Source organism: Scyliorhinus canicula, chromosome 11 (assembly GCF_902713615.1).
Source record: "Scyliorhinus canicula chromosome 11, sScyCan1.1, whole genome shotgun sequence".
Lineage (NCBI taxonomy): Eukaryota > Metazoa > Chordata > Chondrichthyes > Carcharhiniformes > Scyliorhinidae > Scyliorhinus > Scyliorhinus canicula.
The window spans coordinates 89,018,629-89,030,675 of record NC_052156.1 but is presented as its reverse complement, the minus strand read 5'-3'; the positions used below and the strand labels follow the sequence as shown (position 1 = coordinate 89,030,675).

The following is a 12,047-nucleotide window of genomic DNA, read 5'->3' as shown; positions in this document are numbered from 1 at the left end:
CCGGAAACGGTGCTGAGTGCGAGAATCCTCATGCTGTGCATTGTTGCTTCTAGACTGACACGGTGGACGGAGGTTCCGTGGTGAAGAAGAAAATCCAACCCTGCACTTTAGACAAGCAAACCCAGGAGCTGATCACTCTCCTCTTCAGCAACGACATGTTCAAGGAGCAGATGCAAACCATGAACCTTGGTAAGTCCTTCAGCCCAGTTTTACAGAATCACGACATCACAGAAAGAGGCCACTTGGCCCATTGTGTTGGCCCCAGCTCTCTGAACGAGCAATTCTCCCTGGTGCTGTTCCCCTGCCTTTCCTCAGTAACCTTGCTCATTCATCCTTTAGATGGAGTAGTCCCTTTAGAACCTCGCCAGCAACTTGGTTTGCAAATTTTGTGGGAAGTGCTTCAGAAAGAACAGCCAGCATGTCTTGGCATGGGCTGAAGTATTCTGGAGTAACTACTGCACAAGTCAGTGTGGTCTTATTGAACTGTCAGAAAAGGGCGGAGTGGTGACACAGGAGGTGCAAATCAATATTAGAAAATAGCTTTCTCGTTGGCTAACCTCCACACTAGGCTGATAGACCAGAACCTTGAACATCACATTAAAGTGGAGCCAGATATCCGGATCATTGAACTTATTCCCTGCTCCTAAAGTTCATGTGAAGGTGTCCAGATGCTGTGGCTCGAGCCTTGTACTTGAAAATTCCTCGACTGGTTGCTTTGACTTGCTAGCTTTGTGAATATCGTACAGTGGTTTACCCCCCTCTGAGGTCCCATTGACAGCCTTGACATACTGAATGTAAATGATGTTCCTCCAACCCCCTGCTCAGAGGGAAACTATCTTCATAAGTTCCCCATTGTTACAGTGCCTTGCCCCCACAACTGTGGGAATCCCATCTACCTGTTAAGGTCGGTTTGTCCACATTGAGACTTTACAAGTAGAAGGACTTATTGTACCAATTCTACAATGCTGCAGTTGTATTGCTGGGTTGGAGCCATTCTACAATTACTTTGAACACAAGGAGCCTTTCCATTTACAACGTTGGGAGGTTGGGAGTGTCAGCAGTGGCTCGGTTGCCTCTGAGCCAGAGGTTGTGGGTTCAAGACCCACTCCAGAAACTTTAACACCAAATCTAGTCTGAAACTCGAGTGAGTGCCGAGGGAGTGCTGCACTGTTGGAGGTGCTGACTTTTGGATAAGAAGTTGAACCGAGGCCCCATCTGCCATCTCAGGATAATGTGAAAGATTCCACTATTTTAGCAGGGGAGCTCTCGCCTTTGTCCGAAGCTAATATTTATCACTATCCAACAGCAAAAATCAGATTATCTGGTCATTGTCATGTTGCTGGTTTCGGAACATGTGGACAAACTGGCTACTCTATTTCATACATTATAACAGTGACTAACTTCAAAGATGCATCATTGGCTGCGGTTTGGGGAGCCCTGTGAAAGACGCTATGTAAATGAAAATTCTTCCTATTTCCTGGTTTCAGATTCCGTATATACTCGCGTATCATGCGACTTTTGAAGACCTAAATTGTAACCTAAATTTGGGGGGTCGCATGATACGCAAGATACAAAATTCGCGGGTGTTTTACTTACTGTTTTTTCTGACAAGGAAGGAAATCTATAGAACATGTGGGAACCTGCACCTTTTATTGTTAATGACACTCTACCTGCTGGTTAAAGAAATACAGCTTAGTAAACAGAATAAGGATTGCACTACTGATAAATCAAGACATTCATTTAATCCTTCCAGTTTGGTAATGTATATGTAGTTAAGCAGATGCAGGAAAAGGCAATCATGATCTAAGGGGGCATTGTTCAGGTGCTGACTACTATTATTAAAGTTATCCAAATAAAATGTCTGATTATTGCTAGCTAGCGACTGTAACTCTAACAGTAAGAACAGATATGCTGTTTACTACCGGATGCCTGTTTCGCTGTATTTAAAAGATTCAAAGGCTGCGTCCTGCTGTCATTGATAATGTGTTATGTTAAATCCAATAGTATCTGCTGAACATGGTTTTTTGCTTTGACTTCAGCTAATCACAGCTGAAGTCTCAGTGCCCCAGATTTGGGAAAGGACATTTCAGTTTGGGTTCCTGCCCACTCGCCCCAGTTTGTAAGTTTGGCGCTGGTGTAATAACTGTGCAAGCTCCTTACCACGAGCTCACATGTAGAGAGGCCAATTGGAGGGTTACTGAGCCGGGTAATGAGTCTTTATTCTGGATGGGAACAGGGAGACAAGTGGCTACTGCTCTGCATTAATGATTGTTCTCTTTGCTATTGGTCTGATTAGATGTGAAGAAAATGCCTCTTGGAAAGTTGAGTAAGCAGCAAATTGCCAAGGGTTTTGATGCATTGGATGAGATTGATGAAGCCTTGAAACAATCCCAGAACACAAAGAAGCTGGAAGAACTGTCCTCAAAGTTCTACACTATCATTCCTCACTACTTTGGACGTAATAGACCCCCGGTGATTGATACAGCTGAAGTGGTCCAAGCCAAAAAAGACATGCTGCTGGTAATTATCATTGATGGCAGGCCAAAGATTTTTGGTAGGTCCATGATTGGTGCTAATATCAGTGTGGACTCTCTAAGTGGGCTTCATGCAGAGATAAGGCACTCCTTCTGCACTGATTCTATGATATAACAGGCACCCATTGAGTTGGTGAGTTTTACAAGCCAGTGCTACTTGGCAGCCATCTTATTGTTGTGCTGTCCTCCGGGAACCTATAAAAGTACCAATCTAGTGAGTCTAAATTGATTAATCTCTACCTTGCCTCCCCACATCCCTCAACCTCACCTTCCCACCTAGATCAGGATACGCACTCTTCACTCAGAACATTACCACAGCGTGTAAAATTATCCCGAACCTGTTCAAGCAGTTAAGCAGCTGCACATCACAGGGGAAAGTGTTCACTTTCTCAGTGAGATTGTAATGACAACGCCAAGAGCAACTCCGTAAGGTAAAGGCAAAACCAACTAATAGATAATGTCCATCACAGAACAGCCATAACAACAATGAGTCAATCCTGATGACCTCATAAATAAAAGCAAATTACTGCGGATGCTGGAATCTGAAACTAAAGAGAAAATGCTGGAGAATCTCAGCAGGTCTGGCAGCATCTGTAGGGAGAGAAAAGAGCTAATGTTTCGAGTCCGATAACTCTTTGTCAAAGCTCGTCAATCCTGATTACCTCATGTTCTCTGTAATATTATTATTTTCTATATTTGCTGTCCTGTGTCAATAGGATATGTGTGAGGGATGGCTGTTGTCTATGATCTAATGGGTCATCAAACCAGACACCACATCATCGGCGGGATTCTCCGTTCCGCCAGCAGCGCACCCACATCTGGGTTTCCCGGAGACGTGGAGGGGTACAATGGGAAATCCCATTGGCAAGTGGCAGGAATGGAGAATGCCGCTGCTGGTGAAGGTGCACTGCCGAGGAACATGCAACTGGCGGACTGGAGAATTTAGCCCTGGATATTTGTGTTGTTGGTGTCAGAGTCCAAGACATGCAGCCTATTGTTAATCCGGAAGTCACAGAATAAAGTAAACCATCTCTTGCTGGATTGATTAGAAATGCGAGGACTCATTCTCCAGACTTGCACACATTGTATTGCCAGGTTGATGGCAGTTCATTGGAACCAAAAGCCATCAGGAGTTTCTTTCTTTAGGGGAGGGGCATGGGGCAATGTGGGGGCACAGGCCGATGCAGGGCGGGGTGGGGAAGGTTAAGAGAACTAACATAGGTTTCTAATAAACCATCAGCTCTCCGAGTTAAATTGTAAACTTCTATCTGAATCCCAGGTGCTTGCTGATATTGAACTGGCTCAGAGTCTTCAAGCTGAGAAGGAGCAGAAAATCAAGACTGAAGTTTTTGAGGAGGTTCCACATCCACTGGATGAAGATTATAACCTGCTGAAATGTGAGCTCTCGCTGTTGCTGTCCACGTCCGAAGAATTCAAGGTAAAACTAGGACTGCATTTACCTGTAGTAAATCTCGACTGATACCCCAACTCACCTCGAATAGATCCCCTGAACCAAACCTCTAATAAGTTCCCCACTTCACCACCTGAACCAAACTCCCCTTAAATAAGAAGAGGTGATCTCATTCAAAGATATAAAATTCTGACAGATGCAGGAAGCTGCTCCCCTGGCTGGGGTATCTTGAATCAGTCTCAGAATAAGGGATAGGCTATTGAAGAGTGAAATGGGGAGGAGTTTCTTTACTCAGAGGACAGTAACATAGAAAATAGGAGCAGGAGGAGGCCATCCAGCCCTTTGTTTCCCATAATGATCACCATTCATTATGATCATGCCTGATCATCAACTCAATATCCTAATCCCGCTTTCCCCCATATCCTTTGATCCACTCCGCACTAAGAGCTATATCGAATTGCTTCTTGAAAACATATAATAGCTTGGCTGCAACTACTTCCTGTGGTAATGAATTCCACAGGCTGACCACTCTCTGGATGATGAAATTTCTCCTCATCTCTGTCCTGAATGGTCTACCCCGTATCCTCAGACAGTGACCCCTGGTTCTGGACACACCCACCATCGGGAGCATCCTTCTTGCATCTCCCCTGCCTAGCCCTGTTAGAATTTTCTAGGTTTCTATGAGATTCCCCCCCATATTCTTCTAAACTCCAGTAAATACAATCCTAACCTATTCAATCTCTCCTCGTACATCGGTCCCGCTTTCCCAGGAATCAGTCTGGTAAACCTTCGCTGCACTCCCTCAATAGAAAGAACATCCTTCCTCAGATAAGGAGACCAAAGCTGCACACAATTCTCTAGGTGTGGCCTCACCAAGGCCCTGTATAATTGCAGCAAGACTCCTGTACTTGAATCCTCTCACTATGAAGGCCAACATGCCATTTGCCTTCTTTGCCGCCTGCTGGACCTGCATGCTTACTTTCAGTGACTGATGTAGGAGGACACCCAGATCTCGTTGCACATTCCCCTCTCTTAAATTGTCTGCCGCCTTATTTTTGCTTCCGAATTATACTGCATCTGCCATTCATTTGCCCACTCACTCACTCACTCAACTTGTCTAAATCACACTGAAGGATCTCTGCATCCTCCTCACAGCTCACTCTCCCACATAACTTAGTGTCATCTGCAAATTTGGAGATATTACATTTTGTTCCCTCATTTAAATCATTAATATATATTGTGAATAGCTGAGATCCTAGTACCAATCTCTGCGGTATCCCAATAGTCACTGCCTGACAATTTGAAACAAGACCCATTAATTCCAACTCTCTGTTTCCTGTCAGCCACCCAGTTTTCTACCCATCTCGATACACTACCCCTAATCCCATGCATTTTAATTTTGTACACTAATCTCTAATGTGGGACTTTGTCAAAAGCCTTCTGAAAGTCCAAATATACCACATCCACTGGCTCACCCTCGTCAACTTTACTAGTTATAGCCTCGAAGAATTCAAGTACATTTGTCAAGCATGATTTTCCCTTCATAAATCCAAGCTGACTCTGTCCGATCCTGCCACTATTTTCTAAGTGCTCTGCTAGAAAATCTTTGTTTCTGGATTCTAGAATTTTCCCCACTACCGACGTCAGGCTTACTGGTCAACAATTCCTTGTTTTCTCTATACCTCCCTTTTTAAATAGTGAGTTACATTAGCTACCTTCCAATCTGCAGGAATTGTTCCACAGTCTATAGAATCTTGATTACTATCCGCTATTTCTCGAACCACTTCCTTAAGTACTCTGGGATGTAGATTACCAGGCCCTGGGGATTTATCAGCCTTCAATCCCACCAATCTCTTCAACGCTACTTCTCTACTAATATTGATCACTAAACACTGTGTTCCCCACATTTCTGTTATCTGATTTGTGCCCTCATTTGTGAAGACAGAACCAAAGTATGTGTTTAGTTGCTCGGCCATTTCTTTGCCCCCTGTTATATATTCCCGCTGTTTCTGCCTTTATGGGACCTACATTTGCCTTCAGTCTTTTTCTCTTCACGTACCTATAGAAACTTTTACAGTCATTTTTTATGATCCGCTGCTCTGACGCCGGCTGCCGAATTCTCCGGCCCCGGTTTTTGGGTGGGGCAGGGATTGCACCGCGCCGGTCGGGGGCCGTTGTCAACCCCCACCCCCCCCCCCCCCCACCCCCCGGCGATTCTCCGGGCCCCGAGAGCAGCCACCCGTTTTCAGCCAGTCCTGCTGGCGTGAATTAGACAAGGTCCATACCGGTGGAACCTGGCCGGCGGAGTCCTTGGGGGGGGGGCGGCCGGTGGAATCCTTGGGGGGGGGGGGCGGAGTCCTCGGGGGTGGGGGGGGGGGGGGGCGGCCGGCGGAGTCCTCGGGGGGGGGGGGGGACGGCCGGTGGGGTCCTCGGGGGGGGGGCGGCCGGCGGAGTCCTCGGGGGGGGGGGGGCGGAGTCCTCGGGGGGGGGGCGGCGGCGGCGCAAGGGGGATCCGGCCCCAGGGGGGCACCCACAGTGACCTGGCCCGTGATCGGGGGCCCACCGATCTGCGGGCGGGCCTGTGCCGTGGAGGCACTCTTTCCGTCCGCGCCGACCTGTGTAATGCTCCGCGATGGCCGGCACGGAGATGAAACCCCCTGCGCATGCGCAGGAAACACGGCAGCGGTTCTGCGCATGCGCCAGAACACGCTGGTGGTCCTGCGCATACGCCAACTCCCGCCGGCCGGCGGAGGCCCTTCGCCGTCGGTTGGTGCGGCGCCAACCCCTCCAGTGCCGGCCTAGCGGAGGATTCCACACCTTCCGGGCGGCCCAACGCCGGGTGGAGCGCGCCACTCTTTGGCCGATTGCGGGAGAATCCCGCCCCACATCAGAGCTAATATCCTTCCTCAGTATTGCGTTAATTTCTTCTTTAACCAACTCTGCCACTCCACCACCTTTCCCTTTTTTGTTTTTCTTTCCAAAATACTGAATACCCCTTGAAATTCAGTTCCCATCCTTGTCACCCTGCAGCCATGTCTCCATAATCCCGATTACATCATACCCGTTTACATCTATTTGCGCGACTAGTTCCTCCGCTTTATTGTGAATGCTCCGCGCGTTAAGGCACAGAGCCTTTAAGCTTGTCTTTTTAACATTCCAATGTTTTTCACTGTGGCCCTGTTTGAATCTGGCCCTTGGTATCTCTGCCTATCATTTTTCTCATACCCCTTTCTGCCTTTTGTTCTTGTTCTTGTTTCCTCCTCCTCTGATTCCTTGCATAGGTTCCGATCCCCTAAATCCAGCCCAACCATTCTAGCAAATACTCCCCTAAAACATCAGTCCTGGTCCAGCCCAGGTGTAACTCACCCATTTTGTACTAGTCCCTACTCCCCCAGAACCGGTCCTAATTTCCCAGGAATCTAAAACCCTGAACCTTTGGAATTATTTGTCCGAGAGCCGTGAAGGCAATTGAGTGTGTTCTAAGGCTGAGATTGTAGATTTCTACATAAGCATTCGCTTTCTTTGATGTGGGATCTGGTTAGAAATGTGTTTTTATAAGAGATTAGCCACTTAAGGAGATTTAAAACTTTTGAATGGGTGTCATGAATAGGAGCCTTTTCAGTATCAAATGTGTATGAGTGAGAGCTGTTTCAGATTGTGAGAGGGTTTTTTTCATCTCCCCATGTGTGACTGCGGAAGTGGCAGGAATACTGTGAGGAGGGCATGAGTTGATCTGGTGAGGCCATGGGGGGAGGAGGGGGGGGGGGACAGGAAATTCCCTAATTCAAGCTAACCATCTTGGCACTGGCATCAACCCTATGAGTCAATGACTCTACTTTAGAACAGATTATCTGGCCATTGTCACTTACTGTGTGTGGGATCTTGCTGTGCGCAAAATGGCTGCTGCGTTTCCTACATTACAACAGTGATTACATCTCAAGAGTACTTCATTGAGTGTGTATCACTTTGAAATATCTAGTGGTTATGACCGATTGGTTAAGGCTGCTCTGGCAGTACCTGGCGCTGCCACTGGCTCTGCCCTGGGAGTGTCTGATGCTGCCCTTGGCTCTGCCCTGGGAGTGCGTGACGCTGCCCCTGGCTCTGCCATGGTGGTGCCTCATGCTGCCATCGGTTCTGCCCTGGCGGTGCCAGCGGCTCTGTCCTGGCGGTGACCGGTGCTGCCGCCAGCTCTATCCTGGTGGTGCCCGACACTGCCACTGGCTCAAACCTGGCGGTGCGTGAAGCTGGCGCTGTCACTAGCTCTGCCCCAGCGCTGCCCGACGCTGCCACCGCCCTGCCCTGGTGGTGCCCAACACTGCCACCGCCCTGCCCGACGCTGCCACCGCTCTGCCCTAGCACTGCCTGATACTGCCACTGGCTCTGCCTGGTAGAGCTCAATGCTGCCACCTGCTCTGCCCTGGAGGTGCTCGACAATGCCACCAGCCCTACCCTGCCCTAAATGAACCAAATCCACTGGTTCTCCCTGGTCAATTCTACTATTTATATCTTCAAAGAATTCTAGTAGATTAGTCGAGTATGATTTTCCTTTTGTAAACCCATGCTTACTTTGTCTGATTATACCTCCGCTTTACAAATGCTGTGCTATGAAATCCTTGACAATTGACTCGAGCAACTTCCCTATGACCGACGTTAGGCTCATTGGCCCAGCATTCCATTTTCTCCCGACCTTCCTTTTTGAATAACGGGATTATATTAACTACCTTCCAATCTGTAGGAACAATTCCAGAGTCAAAAGAGTTTTGGAAAATGACCCCCAATAGATCTGCTATTTCTAGGGCCACTTTCTGATGTTCTCGGAAAGAAGATTATTGGGCCCTGGAGATTAATCCGCCTTCAATCCCATTAATTTCCCTAAAACCATTTCTCTACTGATACTAATTTCCTTCAGCTCCTCGCTGAACCTTGGGCAGGATTCTCTCAGCCTACGCCGGTTCGGAGAATCGTCGGGCTGGGCATGATTCGTGCGATGCCACCCCAACGTTGGTCCGCGGATTCTCCGGTCACCGGAGAATCTGTCGGGGCCACTCGACGCGCCGCCGCCCCCCCCCCCCCCCTCCCCCGGCTATTCTCTGCCCGGGATGGGCCGAATGGCCACCAAGAAAGCTCGTGTCCCGCCGGCGCCGTTCACATCTGGTCGTACCTGGTGGGACCTTGGCGTCCATCCTGTCGGGGGTGGCCTGGTGTTGAGGGGGGAGGGGGGTAATGGTGGTCCGACCCCGGGGGCGGGGGGTGGGGGGGAGCATCCACCGTGGCCTGGCTCGCAATCAGGGCCTACTGATCGGCGGGTTGGCCTGTCCTGGTGGGGGCCTCTTTTACCCCGCGCCGGCCCCTGTAGCCCATGCCATGTTGCATCGGAGCCGGCGCGGGGAAGGAAGCTGCTGCGCGTGTTTCTGTCGGCCGTCGTGCCCACATTTGCGCTGGTCGCAGCGCGCATGCGCAGATCCGCGGTGAACATTTGACGCCGGTATCAGCAGCTGGAGCTGCGTGAGTCTATCCTGTAGAGCAGAGGATCGCTGCACTTAGCGGATCGATGACGCTGTCATTAAACCTCTCCGGTTTTTACGACGCACCAACACTCTGCCTTCAGAAGGGAGAATCCCACCCCTTGTGTTTCTCAGAACCTCCGGTACATTATTCATGTCTTCCTTTGTGAAAACACAAGCTCAAAGTATGAATTTAGTTCCTCGGCCATTTCTTTGCCGCCGTTTATACATTCCCCTGTTTCTGACTGTAAGGGACCTACATTTGTCTTGAAACTTTTACAGTCAGTTTTTATGTTCCCTGCTAGCTTACTTTTATATTGTATTTCCACCCGTCTTAATCAATCCGCGTCTGCCTTTGTTGAATTTTAAAATAGGCTTCAGATGGTTTCACAGGTCGGCACAACATTGAGGGCCGAAGGGCCTGTACTGCGCTGTAATGTTCTATGCTCTATGTTCCAATTCTCAGGTCTGTAGCTTTTTCTTGCTAACTTGTATGCCTCTTCTTTGAATCTAATACTCTCTCTGATTTCCTTGTAAGCCTCGGTTCCCTTTCGACTCTTGTGCCAAATAGAAATAAACAAATTTTGGAGTTCACCTATTTGTTCCTTGAATGCCTGCCATTGTCCCTTTCAGTAATACTTTCCTCTCCATCATAGTCAATGAGTAGAGATGGAGGAAACTGGATCTTTATTCTGTAGTGTTTAGAGGAATGGGAGGTGACCTAACTGAAACAGACTAAACTCATACAGAGCTCGACAGGGTGGTTGTAGGAAGGATGTTTCCCCTGGCTGCAGGTGTCTTGAACTAGGGGACACAGACTCAGAATATGGGGCAGGCAGTTTCGGGCCCAGACGAAGAGGAATTTCTTCATTCAGAAAGTGGGAAACCTTTGGAATTCTCTGTCCCAGAGGGCGGTGGTTGAGCATGTGAGCAAGTTCCAGACACAGATCTGGGGCGGGTTTCTCCGATAATGGGGCTAATTGCTGATGCCGTCGTAAACGCCGGAGCATTTTACGATGGCGTCATCTGGCCACTAGGAGCAGCGATTTCCCCCAACCCACAGGGTGCCAGCACTTCACGCAGCCGATACGGGCCCCAGCACGGCCGGCGGGGATCTGCGCATGCGCGTGCATTGCCGTCTCCGCACTGGCCTCCATCCAACATGGCGGGGACCTACAGGGGCCCGGCGCGGAGGAACATAGGCCCACCCCGGAATTAGCCCGCCCGCCAATCGGTAACCCCCGATCGCGGGCCTGGCTACCATGGACGACCCCTGCAGCCAGAATGCCGAGGCCCCGCTGGGTAGGACCACAAGTGAACGATGCCGGCGGGAGTCGGCGGGCAGTCGAGCACAGAGAATTGCCGGGGGGGGCCGACCGGCGCCGAAGCGACCGTGCTGATTCTCCGGTCGCCGGCGATTCTCCGACCCGCCACGGGATTGGAGAATCCCACCCCAGATTTCTGGATAGTAAAGAATGTGGCGATAGTGGGGAAAATGGCACTGAGATAGAAAATCAGCAATAATCAGGTTGAATGGAGCAGCAAGATTGAGGGGCTGAGTATTTCCTGTGTTCCTGTCAGACTCGATCTCTGAACCTCCTTGTTTACATTTTGCTGATGGGAAAGGAGGGGAATTGCTTTCATTGTCTGTTTCCCTCCCACTTCACCAGGCACCACATCCCTCAACCCAATCTTTTCTAATGAGGCCCATCCAACATTTTGTTTCATTTCAGATGATTAAGAAATATGTGGATGCAACTGGTGGCAGCTACAGGCCAATCAAAATTATCAACGTCTGGAAGCTGGACAGACAGGCAGAGGTGAGTTTTCAGGCAGTGGTCAGGACTCCTCACAGGTTTAACACAGAGACGGTATTAGTGTTGTGAACATCAGTACCGAGTCACAAAGAGTGAAGATCTACTGAGGTAAGTGTCGCCAGGGCCTTTTACTGCCATGAGTCAGCCCATCCTCTCCTCATGGGTCGGTAAGAAGCATTTCCCACTGGAGGGAATCGGGTAACGTCAGGGGCAAGCTTAATCAATGAGACCGAAGGGAAAGACAAATCTATGGCAGCAAAAGCATCTCCAGAACAAAGCTAAACTAAAATCAGTTGAATGTTGATTAACAGGATGAAGGTAGAAATGGGGTTCACAGCATCTGTGAAGAGAGAAACAGCGTTGACATTTCGATTCCAATGTGACTTCTTCAGAACAGGGTTCAGTGAAGGTGAACAGGTGAGATCTACACTGGAGTGCTGCTTCTGCTGCAGCAGAGTGGTGAGCTTGTAGTTTGATGATTGAGGGAATTTAATTTATATCTAGAATTTTTAAAATTTAGCAATTAACTGAAAGTTGCTGTTTGGGTTGGAAGCAAAGTCAAAGTGTGAGCTCTCCTGAAGAAAGTGACGATTCCACCATCAAACACCTCAGACTCGGTGCTCTGCCGGTCCTGCTTTAAACCAAGACTTATACAGGCTTTGCCTGTAGCTGCAACTAGTTAATTAGATTACTGACTATTCCTGAAGAAAGTCCGGAGCGATTCACTTACCTGAAGAGGGCTAGCAGAGCCCCGGAGAGCTCCTCGCAGTTCCGGCTGCCA

The 12,047-nt window shown here is 49.0% G+C and overlaps 1 protein-coding gene across 1 annotated transcript in view; it reads left to right on the top strand.

Moving 5' to 3' along the window:
• Nucleotides 1-12,047, top strand: part of parp3 (poly (ADP-ribose) polymerase family, member 3) — a 54,889-nt gene that overhangs the window by 25,120 nt on the left and 17,722 nt on the right. The window contains exons 5-8 of the mRNA XM_038810826.1: nt 54-189; nt 2,297-2,520; nt 3,814-3,972; nt 11,183-11,269. Coding sequence (XP_038666754.1) covers nt 54-189; nt 2,297-2,520; nt 3,814-3,972; nt 11,183-11,269 — 606 coding nt within the window. The remainder of the gene's footprint in view (nt 1-53; nt 190-2,296; nt 2,521-3,813; nt 3,973-11,182; nt 11,270-12,047) is intronic.